At 65.6% G+C, this 21,435-nt stretch overlaps 4 protein-coding genes across 5 annotated transcripts; 1 reads left to right on the forward strand and 3 right to left on the reverse strand.

Annotated features, from left to right (window-relative positions):
* Positions 1–1,723: 1,723 nt before the first annotated feature.
* Positions 1,724–4,931, reverse strand: CDC34 (cell division cycle 34, ubiqiutin conjugating enzyme). Its single transcript, XM_058658078.1, has 5 exons — positions 4,574–4,931; positions 3,532–3,618; positions 3,102–3,199; positions 2,829–2,963; positions 1,724–2,017 (listed from the first exon to the last, which is right to left on the reverse strand). Exons 1-5 carry the CDS (start codon positions 4,748–4,750, stop codon positions 1,804–1,806), a joined length of 711 nt encoding a protein of 236 aa, XP_058514061.1. The 5' UTR covers positions 4,751–4,931; the 3' UTR covers positions 1,724–1,803.
* A 1,537-nt stretch (positions 4,932–6,468) lies between these two features.
* Positions 6,469–9,441, reverse strand: TPGS1 (tubulin polyglutamylase complex subunit 1). Its single transcript, XM_004595687.2, has 2 exons — positions 9,060–9,441; positions 6,469–7,180 (listed from the first exon to the last, which is right to left on the reverse strand). Exons 1-2 carry the CDS (start codon positions 9,434–9,436, stop codon positions 6,643–6,645), a joined length of 915 nt encoding a protein of 304 aa, XP_004595744.2. The 5' UTR covers positions 9,437–9,441; the 3' UTR covers positions 6,469–6,642.
* A 515-nt stretch (positions 9,442–9,956) lies between these two features.
* Positions 9,957–14,678, reverse strand: MADCAM1 (mucosal vascular addressin cell adhesion molecule 1). The gene is made up of 5 exons (XM_058657645.1): positions 14,564–14,678; positions 12,388–12,948; positions 11,912–12,220; positions 10,417–10,965; positions 9,957–10,098 (listed from the first exon to the last, which is right to left on the reverse strand). Exons 1-5 carry the CDS (start codon positions 14,676–14,678, stop codon positions 9,971–9,973), a joined length of 1,662 nt encoding a protein of 553 aa, XP_058513628.1. The 3' UTR covers positions 9,957–9,970.
* Positions 14,679–18,502: 3,824 nt separating this feature from the next.
* On the forward strand, positions 18,503–20,568 carry CIMAP1D (CIMAP1 family member D). Of its 2 annotated transcripts, none has more exons than XM_058657928.1 (3): positions 18,503–18,803; positions 19,566–19,679; positions 20,075–20,568. In XM_058657928.1, exons 2-3 carry the CDS (start codon positions 19,655–19,657, stop codon positions 20,560–20,562), a joined length of 513 nt encoding a protein of 170 aa, XP_058513911.1. In that variant the 5' UTR covers positions 18,503–18,803; positions 19,566–19,654; the 3' UTR covers positions 20,563–20,568. The 2 variants fall into 2 exon arrangements, with proteins under 2 accessions (XP_058513911.1, XP_012785412.3); XM_012929958.3 differs by having other exon boundaries at positions 18,505–18,803; positions 20,078–20,568.
* The last annotated feature ends 867 nt before the right edge of the window (positions 20,569–21,435 follow it).

A 21,435-nucleotide genomic window follows, 5' to 3' on the forward strand; every position in this document is an offset into this window, starting at 1 on the left:
CTCCGTGCCCTGTTCCACACCTCAGCAGCCTGAGGTGAAGCCGCCACTTGGGAGACACGGGCATTTACCGCCCAGTTCCCTGCTCGTGTCCTGGGGCTGGGCAGTAAGGGTTCCAATGCTAGGAGACCCAGACAGAGTGCCTGTGTCGGCCTGGCCAAGCCCTGACTGAGACACACTCCCGTGTCGGTCTGGCCCGACTGAAGACGCACACCCGTGTCGGTCTGGCCCCAGAAAGGCCCAACTGAAGACACACTCCTGTGTTGGTCTGGCCCTGCAGAGGCCCCCGACTGGAGACAGGCTCCTGTGATCTTCAAGCCACAGGAACTCCTCCCTCCAGCCACTGGCCATCTGTACCTTGGGGGGGTCCCTGTAGCTGCCTGACCAGTGGCCTCCACAGCCTGTGTCAACAGACCTGCCCACAGGGAACCTGTTGGTGATGTCAGAAGTGCCAGGTGAGGGGGACCCTGCACCCCTCTTCCCCTCAAGCCCCCAGGCGGAGGGAGGCCCAACCTGCCAGAGGGGCTGGTAGGGGGACACAGCAGTGTTCCTAGTGAGGACTGTGGACGCATCACCATTGAGACCAGCTTTGATGTTGGCTCAGTTCTGCCGGGAGCTGTCAAGCAGGGCCAGCCCATGGCCTTGCCTCCCAGCCCTGGGCCAGCGCCCCCACCCTGCTGCCCCCACAGCCAGTGCCAGCTGGAGCGTCAGAACAGACCTCCCTAAGCAAGGCAGCTGTGATGAGGTGGCTCTGCTCAGGCCTGCCCTCACCCCTGCTGTTACTTATCTGAAATGCATAGTGAAAGATCTGAGGGTACCCCTTGGTCCACCCTATCAATCGGGAGCTGGAGTCCTGAATTCCACCCCATCTCCCAGGCTGCGGCGGCGGTGGGGGGGGGGTCTCAGGCACTGGGGCAACCTTGCCACTCCCCCAGTCTGTGGCAGGAGCCCCTGCTGTGATGGTCCCCAGGTTCTCCTGCCCACCACTCCCTTTGGTTATACATTACAGAAGGCCAAACCCTTAACCCCAAAGCTATCTCCTCCAGCCCTTTCAGTTTAATTAACATACAAAACCACCCCTAGAGACTGTTGGTTTTCCCCAAGGTAGTGATTAACAGAAGCTTGCAGGTCCTGGCCTCTGCTAACAAGAGCTTTGTCACCTTGGCCTCCTGGGATATCAAAGTCTGCAGGTTCTTAGACAAGCGTCACCCTAAAAGCATGCTCTGTCCGTCGGTCCTGACATCCGGGCCACCAGCAGGCAGCCGGACTCACTGTGCCCCCACGCCACCCCTGGTGTGTCCTCACACAGAAACACATCGCACCCCCAGACCACCAAGACGGCCATGTACCATACAAACTAGGGACCCTCCAGCCGGGCAGCAGGACGGAAGGTGCCCTGGCTGTCCACTCCCCTGCCTGGCCTGTGGCTCACTCCCAGGACAGGCTCTCCGGCTTCTCAGAAAGCAGTTTTATTAAATTCAAAACAAACCAAAGCGGAGAGGGCAAGTGGCTGCCGACCACCCCGGCAGGGAGTGCCGTGGACCTGCCCGGCCCACGCGTGCGCTTCCTGCTGCTCCTGCAGCCCGTGGGTGGGGCTGCTGCCTGCCTCTGGCCCCTGGCCCCCAGTCCCTGGCCCTTGTCCTCAGACACAGCGGAGCTGCAGAAGGAAAACGCAGGACGAAGCCCCCTCCCACCCCGAGAGTGGGACCACATGAGACCTTGCGAGGTAGGCTGTGGCCCGCGGCCCACGCGGCGGCCCAGTGAGGTAAAGCTGTTTATTCCGGTAGGTGGGCGCACGCAGCCGCCTCAGGCCTCCTCGGGGCCCGAGTCCTCCTCCTCGTCCCCAAAGCAGCTGTCGGCCTCCCCCTCCCCCTCGCCGTCCTCGTAATAGTCATCGTAGAAGAGGTCTGAGCCCTCCTCGGGCACTGGCGCCTTGGTTTTCACACAGTACTCGGCCAGTGTCGTGGGCACCTTGACACCGTCGCGCTCTGCGTCCACCTTGGTCCCCAGCACCTGCTTCCTAGGGGGACAGGCAGGTGAGGGCACCCCTGAGGTCCTGCAGGCCATCCCTGCTGCCAGGCCTGGCCTGAGCCCTTAGCCATGACGAGGGGCACAGAAACAGGGTTTGGGGTGGGGATGGAACTGAGCCTAGCCTCTGGGACATCTGTGGGCAGTGGCCACCAGGGAGGGATGGGCTGCCTGGGGTCCAGCAGGCAGCACCGCCCCCCACTCAGGAGATGGCACGCCTGCCGGCGGGGAAGGAGGGAGGTACACCGTGATCTAAAGCATCAGCAGTGGTGGGTGACTGCACCAGGAGCCCCCCAGCTGCGGGATCCGGCCCCCTGTGTGTGCTCCAGTTGGGGCTGGCCTACTCCGAATTCATTTCCAAGCCTCGGAGCTTAGGCTGGTCGCCAGGCAGCTGGGTAGTGACAGCAGACAAGGACCCAGGGCAGCTTCCAGAACATGGTGGGGCGGAGTGGCCAGGCGGCTCTGCTGACCACTGGACGTCAGTGGGTGGCAGGCCGCTGTTTCCCATGACCCACGTCACGTCACCTGAGGCTCGGTCCCGGAAGCGGAACAGGAATGACTGACATGCTGAACACAGTGTCCACAGGGCCCAGCACCCAGCACCGAGGCCCCGCCTGGGGCAAGAGGAGGGGCCAGGGCACCCCTGCTGCGGCATGACTAATACGGTGGACACTCAGGTGCCCGCAACCTCCCTGCGTGGCTGTGGGCGCATGTGTGTGCGCACACACAGCACACGCGGGGCACACGCCACGCCCCCCCGGCTCTGCAGGTCACAGAGGTCGGGCCCAGCCTCCGCCTCCTACCGGATGATGTCCGTGTACTCCCGGTCCTTCCCTTTACTCTCTTTCCACTTCCTGTACATCACGGAGGCGTCCACGTTGGCCGGCGAGAAGGTATTGGGCTCGTTCAGGAGCGAGATCACACTCAGCAGGATGGTCCTGGGGGCAGAGGCGCGCGCTCAGACCCAGGCCTGCCAGGGCTAGGGCCCAACGCGGCATGGGGTGGGGGTGGGGGTGCGGGGCGTTGTGCCCTGTCCCTCCCCCTGCGTCCCCCAGGACGGCCAGCAGCCCTCTCACCTGACGTTCTGTGTGGGGTTCCACCGCTCCGAGGGCAGCTCCCCGCTCTGGGGGTCGTCAACTGGGGGGTGCAGAATGGAGATGCACACGTCCCCTGTCTGTGTGAGAAGGGACGGTCAGTGGTCAGCGCTGCCCACACGTGGGGCCAGGACGGTCAGTGGTCAGCGCTGCCCACACGCGGGGCCGGGACGGTCAGTGGTCAGCGCTGCCCACACGCGGGGCCGGGACGGTCAGTGGTCAGCGCTGCCCACACGCGGGGCCGGGATGCTCAGTCAGCACTTCCCACACGTGGGGCCGGGATGCTCAGTCAGCACTTCCCACACGTGGGGCCGGGATGCTCAGTCAGCACTTCCCACACGCGGGGCTGGGACGGGCAGTGGTCAGCACTGCCCACATGTGGACTGGTGGGTCTTTGCACCAGGGGTCTCACCTCATAGATGTTGGGGTGCCACATCTTGGTCAGGAACCGGAAAGCTGGTGGGGAGTATGGGTAGTCGAGGGGGAACTTGAGGCGAGCCTGTGGGGACAGGGGCAGGCGGCTCAGCTGGTGGACAGGGTCCTGCCTCACACAGGGTACTCCAGCCCAGTACAGGGACCAAGGCCAGCGACGCACTGTCTGCTAATGCAGATCCCTATGGGCCAGGCAGCATCTGTCCTCCCAGACTCCCTGTAGCAGGCACTGACCCAGCCCTTCTGGGGACAGGCCCTCTCCTGGGCACCTGGCCTGGCCTCCGGGGTGGACACGGCTGCCCTTGGGGTGGGGGTGGACGCAGCTTCCCGGCTGTGAGCCCTCGGGGTGGACAAGGCTGCCTGGCCTTGTCTCCGGCGTGCAAACAGCTCCCCAGCCTGGCCTCGGGGTGGACACAGCTCCCCGGCCTGGCCTCGGGGTGGGGGTGGACATGGATGCCCGGCCTGGCCTTGGGGTGGACACAGCTCCCCGGCTGGCCTCGGGGTGGACACAGCTCCCCAGCCTGGCTTCGGGGTGGACACGGCTGCCCGGCCTGGCCTCGGGGTGGGGGTGGACATGGATGCCCGGCCTCGGGGTGGACACAGCTCCCCGGCCTGGCCTCGGGGTGGACACAGATGCCCAGCCTGGCCTCAGGGTGGGGGTGGACATGGCTGACAGGCCTGGCCTCGGGGTGGACACAGCTCCCCGGCCTGGCCTTGGGGTGGACACGGATGCCCGGCCTGGCCTCGGGGTGGGGGTGGACATGGATGCCCGGCCTGGCCTTGGGGTGGACACAGCTCTCCGGCCTGGTCTCGGGGTGGACACGGATGCCCGGCCTGGCCTCGGGGTGGACACGGATGCCCGGCCTGGCCTCAGGGTGGCACGGCTGACCGGCCTGGCCTCGGGGTGGACACAGCTCCCCGGCCTGGCCTCGGGGTGGACACAGCTCCCCGGCCTGGCCTCGGGGTGGACACGGCTGCCACGGGCCGCCGCCCAGGGCCGCGTCGGCCGGAGCGGGGCCCACCTTGAAGTAGCCGCCTTCGTAGTAGGTGTTGGGCGGCCCGAAGATGGCCACCTCCCAGTTGTACAGGTCGCCCTCGTCCACCAGCGTCACGCGGAAACCCTCGACCGGCTCCTCCTGCAGCCCCTTGAGCTCCAGCAGCAGCGCCTTCTGCGAACTGGGCACCAGCGGCCGGGCCATGGCGGCGGCGGCGGCGGACGGGCCCGGGGCCGGGGCAAGCTCGCGGGACGGGCCGGGCCGCGCGCCGTCGGCGGGGGAGCCGCCGGGACCGGGGCTGGGACCCGGGCCGGGGCCGCCGCCGGCCTCCTGCTCTGCGCCGCCGCCGCCGCCGCCGCCGCCCGCGCTCCCCGAGCGCTCCACTCGCCCGCCGCCCGGCGCCGCTTCACCCGGCCCTGCTGCGCCTGCGCGCCCGCCCGCGGGGCACGCCGGGAAGCCGAGTCCGCGCAGCGGGGGCGAGGCGCGCGCAGGCGCAGGGACGCGCGCAGGCGCAGTGGGCGGGCGCCGCTGCCTGCCGCTTCCGAGCTGGGGCCGCCGCCGCCGCCGCCGTGTCCGCGCTCTCGGGGCTCGGGGCGCTGTGCGCGGACGGGGATGTGGCTCCTCCCGCCCCGCCGCCGTTTTTTTTTTTTTGTGACGTTCCCGCCGGGCGGGGCGGGTGGGGCCCCGGCAGGTGCAAGGGCCACACCTGGAGGGCGGAAGCAGGGACCGGGGCTGGTCTGTCCTCCCCCGTGGGCACCGGGATCAAAGCTGGTCTGTCCTCCCCGTGGGCGGCTGCAGGGACCCGAATAGCTAGCCCTGCCCTCTCTTGTGGGCAGAAAAGTGCCATGCCTCAAGCAGGGGGAGGCTGACCCCCCTGCCACCCAGGCCTTAGGGCTTCAGGACTGGGCAGGGCTGGCCATCCTTGTCCGGGGACCAGGGTGTGCTGGGTGCCCAGCCCCAGGGTGAGGAGTGGTCCGCAGGCACCCAAGAGCCAGTGTCCCCCACAGGCCACACCATTCCCCAATCCCCGAGGCTGGCAGAGCTCAGCCCGGGTGCCTTGGCCTCCTGGGCACTGCGGATGCGCCCAGGATTCCACGTGCTGCCCATTGGTCCGTAGTGCCCTGATGCGCTGCCCATGGGGGACACCGGATGGGGCTCCTGGCTACAGCCTGGCCTGGCGGGCGTCTGGGTGGTGGACCAGCAGATGGAAGATCTCCCTCCCTGTCTCTGTAATGCTGCCTTTCATGGAAATCACCAGAACACAGCTGAACAAGCAGCAAGAGAGCCGGGATGAGCCTGAGTTGCCACTCAAGTCGGGCAGGACGTGGGCTCCGCTCACTGGGCCTGGGGTCTGGGGCGCGCTGCCAGCATGGCTGCTGTTTCTCCTTGGGTTGTAAAGTATGGAAGGCGCAGCCCTCCCAACCCTAAGGCTTTCTCCTCTCTCCCTTTATTTAGCTTGCATATCCTGGCCTTCATTATGCTGGTTTCTGGGATACAGAAGTCTGATATTTGGGCCCGGCTTGGTAGCCTAGTAGCTGAAGTCCTCACCTTGCACGTGCCGGGATCCCATATGGGTGCCGGTTCATGTCCCGGCTGCTCCACTTCCCATCCAGCTCCCTGCTTGTGGCCTGGGGAAGCAGTGGAGGACGGCCCAAAGCCTTGGGACCCTGCACCCGCGTGGGAGACCCGGAGGAGGCTCCTGGCTTCGGATCGGCTCAGCTCTGGCTGTTGCAGCCGCTTGGGGAGTGAACCAGCTGATGGAAGATCTTCCTCTCTGTTTATCTTAAGTCTTGAACAAAAAACAAAAGAAACAAAAAACCCCTTCTGGGCAAGGCTTTGGGGTGTGAGGGCACGCGTGAAGCCCTGGCAGCCACAGCCCAGCGTGGGCCTTTGTGGGGCGGCCAGGCAGGGGTGCACACAGCTCAGCCTCACACCATGTTTTATTACCACGAGGCAGGACCCGCTGGAGCTGGCAAGCTCTGCACTTCCTGGGAGAGTTGGGGTACGGGTCCAGGTCTTGACCTGGGGCAGGGAGAGCCTGTGGAGCCCCCCCCCCACGCAGGGTCATGGAGTCTCTGGGTGAGGCACGGCGGGGTTCAGCTCACGGGCTTGACCTTGGCGATGAAGAGGGCAGCTGCCTTCTCCAGGAACTCCTCCCGGGTCATCGGGGAGCTGGGCCGCCTCCCCGCTGCAGCCCGGTCCATGGCCAGGGCCAGGCTGTCAGGCCCCAGGCGCGAGCCGGCCTCCAGGTAGTGGGCAGGCGTGGTGGCGCCATCGCTGGTGCCCAGGGCTCCCTCCAGGGTGTCCAACACCGCCTGGCCCACGCGGCGGTCGGCCACGGCCAAGGCTGGGTCCTCCAGCAGGTGGAAGAGGGCGCCGGCCTGCGCCACGAACTCGAGTAGCACAAAGCAGGTGAGCATGCCGGCCCGGAAGACGCCCAGTGGCACGGCCTCATGGTCCCGGCACTGGATCTTGCGCAGTAATGGAGCCACCACGGCCTCGGGCGCCGCACCGTCTCTACAGATACGTCGCAACAGTTCGCTGTAGGTGCGCCCGTCCAGCCCCGGCCTCTTCCTCCGCCCGCTCGCGCTCAGGCACTCATAGGCCACGTTCACGTTGTTGTTGAAGGCCGTCCTGTGGGCACACAAGCGCTGGACCAGCCGGGCAGGGCCCTGTGCCCGCCAACCCCTCCACACACAACCCTGTGTGGCCTGTGGCATTTGCTCAGACCTCCCAACCCCTCTCCCAGCCAGCCTCAGGGAGAGGGCACTTACCTGCTGGGCACAGAACTCCCGCCCACACATAGCAGGCGCTCCATGACTGCTCACCCACCAGCAGGTGTCCGGGCACCCAGCGCAGGCCCTCAGGCCCTCATGTCTGTCAGGGCCAAGCTAGGGCTGTGAGGGCCTGGGTGGGTGGGAGGGCATGGCAGGGACCCGGAGGTTGGGGATGGCTGATCGCAAGTGCAACCCTGAAGCAGGGGGGCTGAGCTCCCCGTGGCGGGGTGGTCTACCAGGCAGAGGCAGGCTGAGCTCCCCGGGGCAGGGTGGTCTGGCACCTGCCCCTCTGGGAACCCTGTTCCTCACCTGGGGAACCAGACCCCACCCCCTGTGTCTGAGTCCCTTCTGAGGTCAGAACAGACTCCACTGTGCTCAGTGCTGGGGCTCTGGGCAGGCAGCTGCGTGCGACGTGGGCGGAGCTCAGCAAGACGGGAGGTACTTTGCTCTAAGCTCCTGGGGTGGCCCTGGCATGGTAGCCTAGAGGCTAAATCCTCGCATTGCATGCCTGGGATCCCATATAGGCACTGGTTTGTGTCCCAGTTGCTCCACTTCCCATCCAGCTCCCTGCTTGTGGCCTGGGAAAGCAGTGGAGGACGGCCCAAAGCCTTGGGACCCTGCACCCGCGTAGGAGACCCGGAAGAGGCTCCTGGCTCCTGGCTTCCCATAGGCTCGACTCTAGCCATTGCAGCCACTTGGGGAGTGAACCAGCAGATGGAAGCTCTCTCTGTTTCTCCTTCTCTCTGTATGTCTGCCTTTCCAATACAAATATATAAACCTTATCTGGGGCACGTCATGGCAGGTGGTTGGAACCGCGGCCTGTGACCAGGCATCCCCATGGGTGCTCTACTTCCTGTCCAGCTCCTGCTCACAGCCTGGGAAAGCAGTGGACGGCCCCGCTGGGCTGCTGCCCCACTGTGGGAGACCCTGCCTTCAGCTGGTCCAGCCCCAGCCCTTGTGGCTGTTTGCTGAATGAACAATGGGCCGAAGACCATCACTTGTGCAGGAGGGGAGGCCGACCTCCCACTCCGTGGCTGTGGCTGCCCACGGAGAAGGCTGGTGCAGGCACAGACCCGGGCCGTGTCCCCTTGGGGGCCCTGCCCCATGACGGCCCTGAGTGACCCAAGGGTCAGCGAATGCCAACATCCCGCTCTCGGCTTCTGCTTGTCCCAGGGGCTCCCAGGGAGGGAGGTGCTGCCTAGAACTCCCAGGAGGCCAGGACGGTGACCCAGAGCTGCTGTCCTCAGAAGGCCGAGGACCACTGGGACCACTGGGAGGGCCATGGTCCCTGGCCCCTCCAGTCCTGCATCCCCGGTGGGCGGGCCCTCAGGTGGGGTCCTGAGACCTGATGCTCCCGGTCACTGGGGGGAGCACAGTGACCCCGCAGCCCTCCTGCCCTCACTCCGCACACCCACGTCCCGTCCCCATCAGGGAGAGTCCGTGGCCATCACCCGAGCAGCCTCCTTCCCTCCCGCCGGCCCTCAGGGTTCGGGCCGCGGACGAGCGGCTCCTCTCTGCCTTCCACCACGTTCAGTCCTGGGATGGGATGCCGAGGACGCCGCCAGGCCAGAGGCCGAACCCCGCCAGGCCCTCACCCGCACCCCCCGGCTGGGCTGCCCCCAGCGGACCACAAGCCCCAGCATGCCTCGCGCGCCCGCGCGCCCCGCCAAGGCCGGGAGTCGCGCGGAGCACGCCGGGAGTTGTAGTCATCCCGCCCGGTCGGCCCCGCCGCGCACCTCTGCGAGTGGTGAGCCAGGCGGAGGTGCCAGAGCGCGCGGCCCAGGCGCTGCTGCTGCAGCAGGAGCTGTCCCGGAGGCTCCCCGGCGCCGCCGCCGTCCGCGGGCGAGCGCAGGCCCATGTGCTCGAAGTAGTGCGCCAGGAAGGCGATCGGCTCCTCGGGCCGCGCCTCCAGCACCTTCAGCAGCGCCGCGCGCAGCATCTCCGTCACGCCGATCTGCCGTAGAAAGTCCTCCTCGCTCTCGGCAGACGCCGCCGCCCGGGACACCGACGGTCGGCTGCTGTCCATGAAACCGGCCGTCGGTGCCATCGCCGGCCGCCGCTTCTCCACTGCCGCCATAGTCGCTGAGGGCAGCGGGGCCGGAAGCGCCGTCATGTGCCACAGGGCGCTGAAGCCCGTTGCGGCCATCTTAGTTAAGGGCAGAAGACTCATCCTTCCCTAGACTTTGCGGGGGCGCTCGCTCTTCGCTTCCTTTATGTGCGCCGATTTTGCCAGACTCAAACATGGCTACCTAGGAAGGCCTTCTCTTCTGGCATGAAGCCGGCTCGCTGGCCATCTTGGTGAAGGGCGCGTGGTCTCCTAGCAACCTGTCTCCCTGGTTCCCCCCCCCCCCCCCCCCGGGAAGACCCTGGACCTCACATCCCCGACTCCTGGACTCCTAGACCCACTTGGTGCCGGAGGCAAGCTCGGCTGATCTGCGCCTAGCCGCGCCTCCCGTTAGGCCTCTTGGAGGGGTTCGCCCAGAGGGGACGCCCTCCTCAGCCTGTCTTCCCCATCCCGTGGGTGCAGATGATGCCTTAGGGTCCCCAGTCCGGCCTGGCGCCCCCCAGCCCCCGCCATGGCCCCTCTGCGCACCCCCAGACCCGCAGCAGACAATGGCAGGAGACCGGATGGCCCTTTATTGTCCCCTCAACACAGGGTTCGCTGGCGGCAGCGTCTCCGCAGGTGGCAGGCGATGGCGGCCAGGAGCAGCAGGCCGAGCACCAGGCCGCTGGTCCACAGGGCCAGGGGCGGCTCCTCGACCCCAGGGCCGGAGGCTGCAGGGTGGGAGAAGGAGTCGGGGTCAGGGTCCCAGGAGTGCGTCCTTCCCTCCTTCCCTCCACCAGGGCCCCCCATGTCCACTGTGCACTGCCGGGCGTCGCGGGTGACGGCTGGCCTCGGCCTGGACGCTGACCCACTGGCCCCCTGCGCCCCTGGCTGTCAGCTTTGAGCAGAATGGAGGGCCGCCATTCCCTGCCACCCAGAGTGCCCAGGGAGCATCACCCACCCTCGGGGAGGCCCCTGGACAGGCCCTGGAACTGGGCTGTCCACTCCAGCAGCCCTCACAACCCCTGTCCCCCCTCCCTGGGACTCACAGTCATCCTGCCCAGGGAAGTACAGGTGGGCCAACTGGCCTCCAGGGTCCACTTGGCACTGGAACCAACCGGCTGGGCGGTCCCTGGTCAGGGGTACCCTCAGCCAGGCCTGGGAACCTGCCTCTCTCCGCTCATAGGCTGCCAGGCCCCCTGGAGCCAGGGTCCAGTACACAATCCAGCCCTGACCACAGGATGCCTCACACAGCAGTTCCAAGCTGGCCTGCCGCTCAGCCTGCAAGGGGGGTGCCTGGCGGATCTTGGGACGGCAAGTCCCAGAAGAGTCCTGCATTGGGGTGGGGCTGGGGGGCTCTGGGGAGATAGGGTCAGGGGGCTTCGGAGAGGTGGGGGTGGGGGGCTCTGGGGAGATAGGGTCAGGGGGTTTTGAAGAGGTGGGGTTGAGGGGTTTTGGAGAGGTGGAGGCAGGGGGCTTCGGAGAGGTGGGGTCATGGGGCTTTGGAGAGGTGGGGTCGGGGGGCTTTGGAGAGGTGGGGTTGGGGGGCTTCGGAGAAGTCTGGTCCAGGGTCTTTGGGGAGGTCAGGTCCTGCAAGACTGGAAACAGAGCGGTCATTTTTTGTGTCAGCTGCCCCAGGTCAGCGTCCCTTGCCTCATTCACCTCATTTGAACGGCAGGCCTCCTAGCTGGTCACTTGGCCAGCGGTTGGTGCCACAGTGGGGGTGGTGATGGTGACAAGTTGGGTTCTGGGGTTCCAGGCTGTCCCCACCATGAGCTGCTGTCTCATCTCCTCCCTGCCCAGGGCCAGAGCTGCCCAGCTCCTGGCCTGGCCTGAGAACCCCAAGCCCCAGGAATGGGAGGTCTGCACCACGGCTCATGCTGTGGTGAGGGGTGTGGCTCAGGGCCCCCCCAGATTAGGCTCCTATGATCTCCCTGTAAGGACCGCGGGCCTGGCCCTGGCCCACCTTCAGAAAACCCCGACGATATGTTGACATGGGCTGAAAGCCGGTGACGCCGTGGGAGGGGTTCTAGACAGCTGGAAGCCTGGGGTGGGTGCGTGGAGCCCTGGTCTGACGGGGCAGAGGGGAGAGCGAGGGAAAAGGGATGCGGGTGTGCAATGTGGGTGCGGGTGTGCAAAGGGGTGCGGGTATGCAATGCGAGTGCGGATGTGCGGATGTGCGATGGGGTTGCTGCTGGAGCCTGCGAGGCTCAGCCGGGAGGGGTGTGGCGGGTGGGCGGGTGGAGCTTGACCAGCAGGGGCCTGGCTAAGAATGTGGTCGGCAGACGGGCGTGGCTTAGCTATGGGGCGGGGCCGGTGGATGGGGCGCGGTCCTGTGAGCTCCCAAGGACTGGGGGCGGGGTCGGGACGCGTCTGTGGGGTGAGGGACCCCCTGAACCTGGGTGGGGACCCAGTGATGGGGGGCGGTGAGGCTGCGGGGTGAGGGACCCGGTGAGCCCCAATCAGGGGCCAGGTGATCCCAGGGTGCAGGTGAAGGACCCCCTGTTGCGCATGGCCCACAGCAAGGCCCGCAGGCAGACTCACCTGGGATGTCGCGGCTGCGGCTCAGCTCCAAGCCCGGCAGCGTCATGGTGGCCAGGCAGCGCAGGGCAGGCGGGGCGGGGGTCCCCAGCGGGGGCAGCAGCCAGCGCTCGGTCACATGAAACAGCTGGTCCTGCTCATCCACGTCCCGGTCCAGGACCTCGGCCCCCTCCAGCTCCTGGTCTCCCAGCAGCAGCGAGAAGGACAGCACGTCGGAGCCCGAGAGTGTGATGTTGTGGGCCGTGCAGGCCACCTGCCGATCCAGCTCCGGCACGAGGGTGGTGGGGTGCACGGTCAGCTGGTCCGGGAAGGCTGTGGATGGAGCGGGGCGTCTGGGTCAGGCCCGCGCACAGGACGGAGAGGGCCGGTGAGGGGTCCCGGGTCAGGCTTGCACAGGAAGAGACCTGTGGCCACTTTATGGACCGCTGAGGGGCCCCGGTCAGCTCCCAGGGCGCGGTGCACGGGACGGGCGCTCTCACCGTACACCAGCAGGGTAACGCTGCGCTGGAATGTCTGGACCCCGCAGGAACCCACGCACACGCGCATGCCGGCCGCCGCAGGCGAGGCGTGCTGCACGGTGAGTGTGCTGCTGCCCGCGTCCGACTGCACGGCGCCCAGGCTCGTGTCCAGGCCCCGCCAGTGCACGTCGGCCATCTCGCCGCGCGGGCACTCCAGGCTGCAGGTGAGCTGCAAGGACGCGCCCACCGCCACGGCCACTTCGGCCTCGGGGGGCTCGACCCGCAGCCTCGGCTGCTGGACAGTGCCGACCCCGAGCACCCGCGCCGGCCGCAGCATCCCCAGCGTGGCCGCCAGCAGGAGCGCGGAGCGCGGCCCCATCGTGTCCTCGACCGGATGGCGGGCGGCCTCGGGGCTTAAGTAGCGGCGCCCCGGGTTCCCCGGGGAGTTCCGAGGGGGCTTTCCCCCGGCTGACCCCGCGGCCGGAGGGTGTGGACCAGCGGGGTCCGGCGGACGCGCGGGAAGCTCTGAGCCCACTACTCGGGAGCGGAAGACCGGAGGATGCAGGTGGGGGCTAGCCCCGCCTGCAGGACCCGCGGTGGGAGTGGGCCATTCAGAAAGGGGTCCTCAGGCGCGGGCGCCTTGCAGGAAGAGCCTCTGGGCTGGGATCCAGGGAGGGTCTCCCTCAGTAGGATGGGTTCATAAGGTTGGGAGCACCCTGGGCTACGGGGCACAGGTGGGGGCCACAGACTGGGAAGGCACAGGCAGGGGGTACACAGGCTGGGGGCCTTGGGGGACAGGTTGGGGGAGACACAGGATGGAGAGGAATTGAGGGGACACATGCTGGGGGTCACAGGCTGGAGGTATGGAGGCACACAGGCTGGGGAGGGCTGGGCGATGGAGTGGCTATGTGAACACAGGCTCACCCCCTCCCGCCCCTCCTGCCCCCCCTGCCCCTCCTGCCCCTCCATGCCGTCGTGCCGGGAAAGGCCACACAGGAAGGCCGAGTCGCGTGGGCCTCTCAGCCGGAGGTGGAGGCCCCTTCCCGGGAAGCTGGGCCCTTAACCCAGGCTGGGGGCAGCGTCTGGTGAATGGGCCATTTCCCAGCCCCTGACCCAGCTTCCTGCTGCGCCGGAGTAGGCGGGGAAGGGTCAGGGCACCCGGTGGCTGTGCCCTCTGCAGGGTGTGTCCCCAGCTCTCCTGGGCCCTGTGTCCCCAGGCACGTGGCACTGACAGTGGCAGTGAGGCCCCGGGGTCAGAGGGTGAGGGAGTTTGGCGGGGGTGGGGGCCTGGGCTCCACCTGGGCTTCCTGCTGTGCCGTCCCCACCCTGGGGCATGGGTCCCCCTTCCTGGCATTGTCCTGCCCTGAGGAGGTTTAAGGGCCTCTCTGGAGACCTCGCATCCTGGCCTGGGGCAGCCATTGGCCACCCGGAGCCAGTGGGAAAGGCCCCAAGGAGAGCCACGTGGGTAGCACAGCAGACCCTCCCACTGCCACCCACCAGTCCACTCCTCCTTAGGGGCTGCCACGCTCTGCGCTCTGCATCTGAGCAAGAGCCTGGACAGGGGGTCAAGGTGGCTGACGGGGTGGTGGGGTGTACACAGCCTCTTTATCCCCCTGAGACCAGCGGGGCTGGACCATGGGGTGCGGCAGGGGCCGTTTGTGGGATCCCTGCTGGCAAAGCCACTCTGCAAAGCCGGGACAGGGCCGTCTGAGCCAAGGGGGTCTTCACAGGTGGCGGGAAGGGTTCACTGTGGGGGGTGTCTACTGGGTGTCAGTGGACTTGCTAAGGCCGTATCAGGCCCCTGGGGACCAGCTCCTGGGTGCTGCCGAAAGCGGCCCCTCACCCTGGCCAGGTCATGGGAAAGCGGATACTCATGTTGCTGGCCCTGCCCAGGGTCTCAGGGCTCCCACCAGGTGGATGGGCAGTGATCCCTGAGCGCAGACCTCCTGGTGCCCACATGGCCATCCTGCAACTCCAGACTTGACAGGATGCTTATGGCTGTGCCCAGGGAAGGACAGATCACCAGGACGACAAGGGTGAGGGCGAGGGTGGGCACAGCCTCAGCCTCCTGTCCTCCCTGGGGCTGCCCCACATGCGTGGCCAGGGGATGTGCCCAATGCCTCCTGGGCCCTGGGCGTGGACTCGGGGGGTCAGCGAGGACCCCAGCAGGCAGTCTGCTCAGCAGGGTCCCACAGACTCAGGTTGTGCGCCCCGTGCTGGCAGTGCAGAGGGCCGCCGCGTGGCTGGGACACTGGGGCCAGGGAGGCCGCGCTCAGCAAAGTTCCCTGCTGGTGGTGCAGCCCTTTCGCCATCGCCACAGGACCAGGGACTGGGCTGCGGGAGGAGTGGGCTGCGTGCCTGAGGGGACAGCTTTTCGGCCACCAGGGTGCGCCGCTGTCCGCGTCCTTGGCATCACCGGCAGGTGTCTGCTCCACCATGCTGCAGGGTCCCGCTGCCAGCGGGTGAGGTCCTATCCCCAAAGAGTGGATCCTGTTAAGGGGTGGGTCCTGTTGCCAGCAAGTTGGGGTCCTACGCCAAAGAATGGGCCTGTTGCTAGGGAGTTGTCTTGTTGCTAGGGGATGGTCCTGCCTGGCCTGGGACTAAGGTGTTAAGGAGGCCTAGTTCATTTAAGGGTTGGCGGGTGTATCTGGTTGTCACGCGTCAGCGAGCACGGGGAAGTGGGTCACTGGCTGCATGTGGAGTTTCAGCGCAGGCTGTAAATCAAGCACTGTTCTCCCAAGCTAGAGGGTCCCAGAACTCAAGCTGGGCCGACTCCTGCCTGCCCCGAGGAACTTGTATTCCTGGGATCCCCGGGGCTCTCACGGCCTTGGAGTGCAAGATTGTCCCCCTGGGCCTGCATGATGGGGTGCAGCCAGCACAGGCAGTTCTGTCCCTGCTGCTCCGTTCCCAGGAGGGGAGGAGGGACCGGGCGGGTGCCCTGTGTCCAGGGTAGAACAAGTTTCCCTTGTTGGGGCTTCGGCCTGAGGCTCGTGAATCCAAGTCAGGGGGTGGCTGTTGCACATCGGGCAGGCGCCGCCGTCCCTAGGGAGGTGGGATGTGCCAGGTCACGGTTGGGCGAGCAGGGCGTGAGCTGACACACGAGGCAGGTGGTGTCAGCTGCCGACATCAGCCGCCATGGTGCTGCCCCAGCTGTGGGCTTGAGATGGAAAACCACGAGGCACCTGATTAGCCCAGCTCCCTGGGAGGCCCTGCCTGGGCCAGGCTGTGGTGTCCACACCATGGGCGCCGGCACGAGGGAGCTGGGGTCAGCCACCTCTGCCGCCACTTCCTGAACGGATGTTCCAGTGTCACGAACATGATGGGCACAGGATGAGCACAGCTCCATGTGTGTACGTGTGTGTACGTGTGTGTACATGTGTGTACATGTGTGGGTACTCATGTGTGTGCCATGACTCCATGGAAGCCTCTTCTCTCCTGTCACCCCCCCTCCATAGCACCTTGGGTCTTTGTCACATGAACTCAACTTCACAGGGTGGGGGCCACCCCCTGGGCTCCTGGAGTGCCAGCAGCCCCAGTGTGGCAGCAGCTGGCAGGGGACCTGACGATGAGCCGTGTCCGCCCAGTGTCCCTGGGTGGAAACGCTGGCCTCTCGGCAGCCTCCGGGTGCATGGTGAGCCAGTATCTCCACCACGGCTGCTCAGACCAAGCCCCATGAGTCTGAGTCTTTGGCGTGGACACAGGAATGTGAGATATCTCAGCGGATAGAGAAATGGATGGGTAGCTAGATTTATGTATTTTTAAGTCAATATTACAGAGAGATCTTCCATTCACTGGTTCACCCCCCAACGGGCTACAGTGGTCAGAACCGGACGAGGACAAAGCCAGGAGCTCCATCTGGGTTGGTCTCCCACATGGGTGTAGGGGCCCTGGGACTTGGGCCACCCTGCACTGCTTCCCCAAGGGACATTGGCAGGGAGCTGGATGGGAAGTGGAGCTGTTGGGACGTGAACTGGTGCTGTACGGAGCGCCAGTGTCTCAGGAGGTGGCTGTACCCACTCTGCCAAGTGCTGGCCCATGTCTACAACTTTTTGGGGGTTAATCTACAGTATTTGACATACTGAGATAAGCGTATGATTAAAGCAGATTTTTCTTCCATTTTCAGTGTGGCTAACAGAGACTCCGATTTCACGTGTGGTTTGGGTCCAGGGAAACACAGAGGGGCCCAGAAAGAAGGGAGCGCACCAGGGGCCGCCCCCTGAGTGGCAGACATGGGATTCGGCACCCCATGCCACTGTCAGTAGTGGCCCCAGGCCTGCACAAGCGGGGGGGCAAAGGGACAGCTGGCCCAGCCTGAGGCTCAGGGTGTGGGGAACTCTGATTTCTCTGGTGGCCAGCAGAAATCAGGGTTGTACCTGGATCCTGATCCCAGACACTAAGACACCCCAGATTTTTGTGTGGGGGTCTGAAGCCACCAGATGGGTGGGGTTCACACAGAAGAACTACCCCTGACTGGCAGCAGCTCCAGAAACAAGCAACTATTTGTGGGGTGTGCGCTTGGCCAGGCCGTGGGCAAGATCAGGACCCAGCAGAGCAGAGTTGGAGGTGGGGAAGCGTCTTGGGGCCGACCCCAGGCCAGCAGGGCAGAGTTGGGGTCCCGTGAAAGCAGCTACTGGATCCCCAGGTGGAAGCATCTCCAGTCAGTAGAACCATGAGGCCCTTGACCCCAGACCTGGGTCGGGGCTACCCAGGGACCCCTGCATGCCACTGCTTCCCTCTTGGCTCCCTCATCTGTGGCAGCTGGGGAGACTCCCAACAGTGACCCTTGGGCTGAATTTCACGGGGCAAACTTTCTGGAAACCCTCAAGCCTGACCCAGACGCAGCCTCCTTGGAGGCAGGAGATCCCTGTGGGCTCTGGGAGGTGGTGGGGGTCCTGGGGACGGACCCATCATCACCACTTCCCTCAGGGCCCTGACCCCCCCACATCTGCCAGGACTGGGTGAGCCACACTCAGCTGGCTCGTGACTGTACAGCCTGCACGGGCTCTGCTGTGCCTTCCTTGCTGTTCTGAGAACCTGTGCTCATGCATTCTGGTCATGTTCTTGTTCTGCCCCCCCCACCAGGACACAGCCCTCCCAGAGCCCTGACCCATTGACCTATGACCCCAGAGGTATGACCTATGGCCCCCAAAAGGTCTGAACCATGAGCCCCAGAGGGTCTGACCCATGACACCCAGAGGCCTGACTCACAGTCCCCCCAGGCCTGACCCAGGACCCTCCCAGGACTGACCCATGACCCCCCAGGCCTGACCCATCAGCTGCTTGGATTGGACACTTCCTGTATGAATGAGCTGCAGCTGAGGCCATGCTAGGCTTCCCATCCCTGCTCCCTGGGCCCGCTCCCGGGGGAGTTGCCTTGTGGACAGACACCAAATCCTTTCCTGGATCCTCTGGTCACCTGGCTGTCACCTGATCCCAGCCCACTTCCAGGCTCGCCCTGGCTAGGGCCTCGAGACGCTCTGTCCAGGGACAAGGGGCCGACTGTGTGGGCACAGGAGGTGTGGTGAGACTGGGTTCTGCCCAACAGATTGGGGCCGAGGACTTGGCAGTCCCTGGGCCTGTGGCCACCAGAGTTAGGGCAGCACTGGGCGCGGGTGCCGGCGGTGCACCGCGCCCTGGCTCAACATGGGGACCCCCAGTAGTAATCCTGTGCAGCACTCACATGTGGGACCCCTGTGCCGACGGCTGGCCGAGGGCCTGATTGCAGACAGCGGCCTGAAGACCTCCTGGAGGACGGCCACACCGCAGGATGGTTCGTGTGCTGGATGAGGGGTGGCTGGGAAAAGGACCTGGCTTTGCTTCAGAGCCACCTGGGAACTTCCTGAGACCCTGGGGGCCCCAAGAGTGGGAGGTGGAGCTTTGTTACTCTTGGTCTTTGTGGACGACCAGGTCAGGGAGAATCTGGTCTGTGGGGTGACAGCTCGGTGTGAGGCCGTGGTCCGTGGGGTGACAGGTCGTTGTGAGGATGTGGTCCGTGGGGTGACGGGTCGTTGTGAGGCTGTGGTCCGTGGGGTGACGGGTCGTTGTGAGGCCGTGGTCTGTGGGGTGACACGTTAGTAGGACTGCAGTCTCATTGCTGCCCCAGGCAGGGCTGCTGTGCAGACCCCCTTCCGGTCTCTGCATGCCCCTCACAGGCTGCTCTATAGCAGTACCCTTTGTCTCCGTGACTCCCCATGACTCACAATCGGAGTTTCATTTTGGCTGTAAGGGTCGTCATAGGCCCCCCTACCCTCTTGCCTGCTAGTAGTGCTAGGTGGGGCTTGGGAGCAGAGCCCAGCCCACCTAGACAGTGACCAGGCCTTGTCTTACAGGCTGGGGGCCCGGTCTGTACACACTGCCACCCACCGTGGGCTACATCAAGCATGACTGTACCAGGGTGGCCAGCCCTGCCTACTCGCTAGCCCGGAGGCCCAGTGAAGGTAAGGCTGCACGGTGTGAGTGGCTGGAAACCTCCCTGGGCTCCTGTCCCTCCCACTACTACTACCCAGGCAAAGATGGGTGAGCGGGCCTGGGTGGTGCTGGGCTGTCCAGGGCTGTCATCCTGGCTATGGCCTGTTCACTGTCTCGGTTCCCCTTCCAGGCCTGCCATAGGTTGGGCAAGCACCATGTGCCACCGGCGTGGTCAGAACCTCCTGGGATTTGGTGCTGAGTGAGCAGGCTGCTAATCAAACATGAGTCTGAGCTGAGCTGTAGCCGCTCCTGGGTTGTTTTGGGTGTAGAGCCAGGACAGTTAGCTGTGTGGACTGGTTGGGTGGCCAGAGGGCCAGGATGCGGGTGCAGGCCAGCAGTCAAGTCTATACCACTCCAGATATCCATGAATTGGTCACCCTGGGCTGTGGGAGGACCGCATGGGTGTGGGCAGGGCCTTGGCAGGAGGGAGAACTCCAGGCCCACGGCCTCAGGAAGTGCTGGCCTTGCCTCTTCTGCTGTATGCAACACTGTGGGCTGTGTCCTTGCTCGGTGGCCCTGTAACTACCGCTTGACCTAGCTGTCCCCACACCCGCCAGTGGGGCTCAGGCTGTGTGTATGTTGAGGAGCCCAGCTCCTAGTTCAGCCCTGGGATGTGCAGCCTGGGGCAGTCGCTCCCTGGCTCCTGAGCCTGCACCTGCCTGCACGTGTAGCCGGGAAGGGTCTGTCCTTGGGGTGCCAGGGGTTCTCTCATACCCTGCTTGTCCTCCCAGTGCCTCCTCAGGTCTCCAGCCCAGGCCCCGTCTACTTCCTGGACCCCAAAGTCACGCGCTTTGGCCGTAGCTACACCCCTGCATACTCCATGCAGGGCCGTGGCAAGGCTCGGGGTGAGTGTTGGCTGGCCTGCCATAACTCTTCCACTGTGCTCCACACCCCCTCAGTGCTCCCCAGTGGGGTGGGGTCAGAGGTGGGACCCCTCAGGGTGAGCTCCCCAGTGGGGTTGTGTCTGGAGGGAGCAGAACCTAGGCTCCGCCCTTCCAGAACGGGCTTCCATTGCTGTGCAATGGGGGTGAGGGGTTCAGAGTTCGGGGCTTGTGAGGCTCAGAGCTCTGGGACTGCGGGGCTCTTACATGGCATTGGGAAAGGTACTGGCTGGGGATGAGCTTGCACCCGATGCGTGGTGGGTAGGGAAGGGAGGACATCCCGGGCTGCGGGACACTGTGAGCCATGGGAGACCCTAGGGGATCCGTAAACAGCTGAACTCCAGCCTCCCTTTCCCCAGCAGGTCTGGAGGTGACGCCAGGCCCTGGGGCCTACAGCCCGGAGAAGGTGCCCCCCTTACGCCAGCGGACACCCCCAGCTTTCACCCTGGGCCCCCGCCTCCACTTCAAGTCCCTGGGTCCCTCAGCCCCAGCCCCCAACGCCTACACCATGCCCCCGCTGTGGGGCTCACAGACCCTCACCAAGCCCAGCAGCCCCAGCTACACGGTGGTGGGTCGCACACGCCCGGCACGGCCGCCACAGGATCCTGCTGCCCTCCCAGGCCCCGGCCAGTACGACAGCCCTGACCCCAACACCTACCGCCAGCGCCAGCCGGCTTTTACCATGCTGGGGCGGCCCCGCAGCCCACGCCCCTTAGAGGAGACGCCCGGTCCTGGCACCCACAGTCCCGAGCTGGTCACTGTGAACAGAGCCCGGGCCCCAGCCTACACCATGGGTGTCCGCCACTCACAGAGGGCCACCACCTTGGCAGCGGCCAGCACACCCTGAAGGCCTGGGGGGCACAGGCCTGGGTCCCTGCTCTGTGAGCAGGGTGCAGACGGTTCTCCCCTGCATCTGGTTGGGCTGGGGGCGGGGGGGGGAGCTGTCGATTCTCCTTGCCCTGTCTCGATCTGCCTGGATCCTTCTCAGGGCCCCTGAGGCTGTGACCCTGTGGCCTGGGCGGGTTATAGGGCCAGTCTCCTTCCACTGCCCCATTTTCTTCTCCTGGGTCAGGCCAGGCAGGGAAAGGGACACCATGGCCAGAATCGAAGGCTTCCTGTGTCCTAGAATTTGGTGACTGGCCCCTTTCCGCCTGGGTCCCCAACCTAGCTGGCATTCCTGCCACACTGGGCTCCGCCCTGGATGACTGTGTGCCAATAAACACCTCCTCCGCAGCCAGATGGGTCAGCCTCACACTGCTCCCTGCCTGCGTCCACTCTCACCCCCTAGGTCCCTGGAGTCTGCCCGGCTCCATTCCTGATGCTGACAGGTGCCAGGGTGAGAGTCTCATCTAGGCCCAGATCCCGGAGCCCAGTAGGGAGACGCCACCTGGGCCCTGCCCCCCACTGCCACATGGTACAGAATTCAGCTCTCAAGACATGCTCCAGGGAATAAGAGAGGCAGTACCAGCAGCCTGGTCAGTCCCGCAGGAGCCTGCCCCTCCCACCGCCCTGCTGATCTCATTTCTTCCAGTGGACTTATCCATCAATCGATTGGTCTTCTGTGGCTTCTTTCCCAGCCTCAGGCGGCGGCCCCTCCCATTGTTTTCCAGCAAGGGCACTGCCTGGGGCAGGGGGGCACACGATCCCCGGAGTCCTTGGCTGCACCCAGGGATGCTGCAGAGGGGGGCCAACCGAGGCCTGGGGGCTCCCTCCCTGGGTG

This window comes from Ochotona princeps, chromosome 33 (assembly GCF_030435755.1).
Source record: "Ochotona princeps isolate mOchPri1 chromosome 33, mOchPri1.hap1, whole genome shotgun sequence".
Lineage (NCBI taxonomy): Eukaryota > Metazoa > Chordata > Mammalia > Lagomorpha > Ochotonidae > Ochotona > Ochotona princeps.

What these genes read in the sequence shown, in the direction of transcription:
- CDC34 (XM_058658078.1), bottom strand. Translation starts at nt 4,750, where the DNA reads ATGGCCCGGCCGCTGGTGCCCAGTTCGCAGAAGGCGCTGCTGCTGGAG. An exon ending in ACGAAGGCGGCTACTTCAAG is followed by an intron (nt 3,619 to 4,573) that starts GTGGGCCCCGCT and finishes CTGTCCCCACAG; the next exon opens with GCTCGCCTCAAGTTCCCCCT. An exon ending in AACCCCACACAGAACGTCAG is followed by an intron (nt 2,964 to 3,101) that starts GTGAGAGGGCTG and finishes CTCTGCCCCCAG; the next exon opens with GACCATCCTGCTGAGTGTGA.
- TPGS1 (XM_004595687.2), bottom strand. Translation starts at nt 9,436, where the DNA reads ATGACGGCGCTTCCGGCCCCGCTGCCCTCAGCGACTATGGCGGCAGTG. An exon ending in CTGGCTCACCACTCGCAGAG is followed by an intron (nt 7,181 to 9,059) that starts GTGCGCGGCGGG and finishes GTGTGCCCACAG; the next exon opens with GACGGCCTTCAACAACAACG.
- MADCAM1 (XM_058657645.1), bottom strand. Translation starts at nt 14,678, where the DNA reads ATGGCGAAAGGGCTGCACCACCAGCAGGGAACTTTGCTGAGCGCGGCC. An exon ending in GCACGGGGCGCACAACCTGA is followed by an intron (nt 12,949 to 14,563) that starts GTCTGTGGGACC and finishes CGGGTCCTGCAG; the next exon opens with GCGGGGCTAGCCCCCACCTG. An exon ending in CCGCAGCCGCGACATCCCAG is followed by an intron (nt 10,966 to 11,911) that starts GTGAGTCTGCCT and finishes CTCTGTTTCCAG; the next exon opens with TCTTGCAGGACCTGACCTCC.
- CIMAP1D (XM_058657928.1), top strand. Translation starts at nt 19,655, where the DNA reads ATGCAGGGCCGTGGCAAGGCTCGGG. An exon ending in GGGCCGTGGCAAGGCTCGGG is followed by an intron (nt 19,680 to 20,074) that starts GTGAGTGTTGGC and finishes CCCTTTCCCCAG; the next exon opens with CAGGTCTGGAGGTGACGCCA.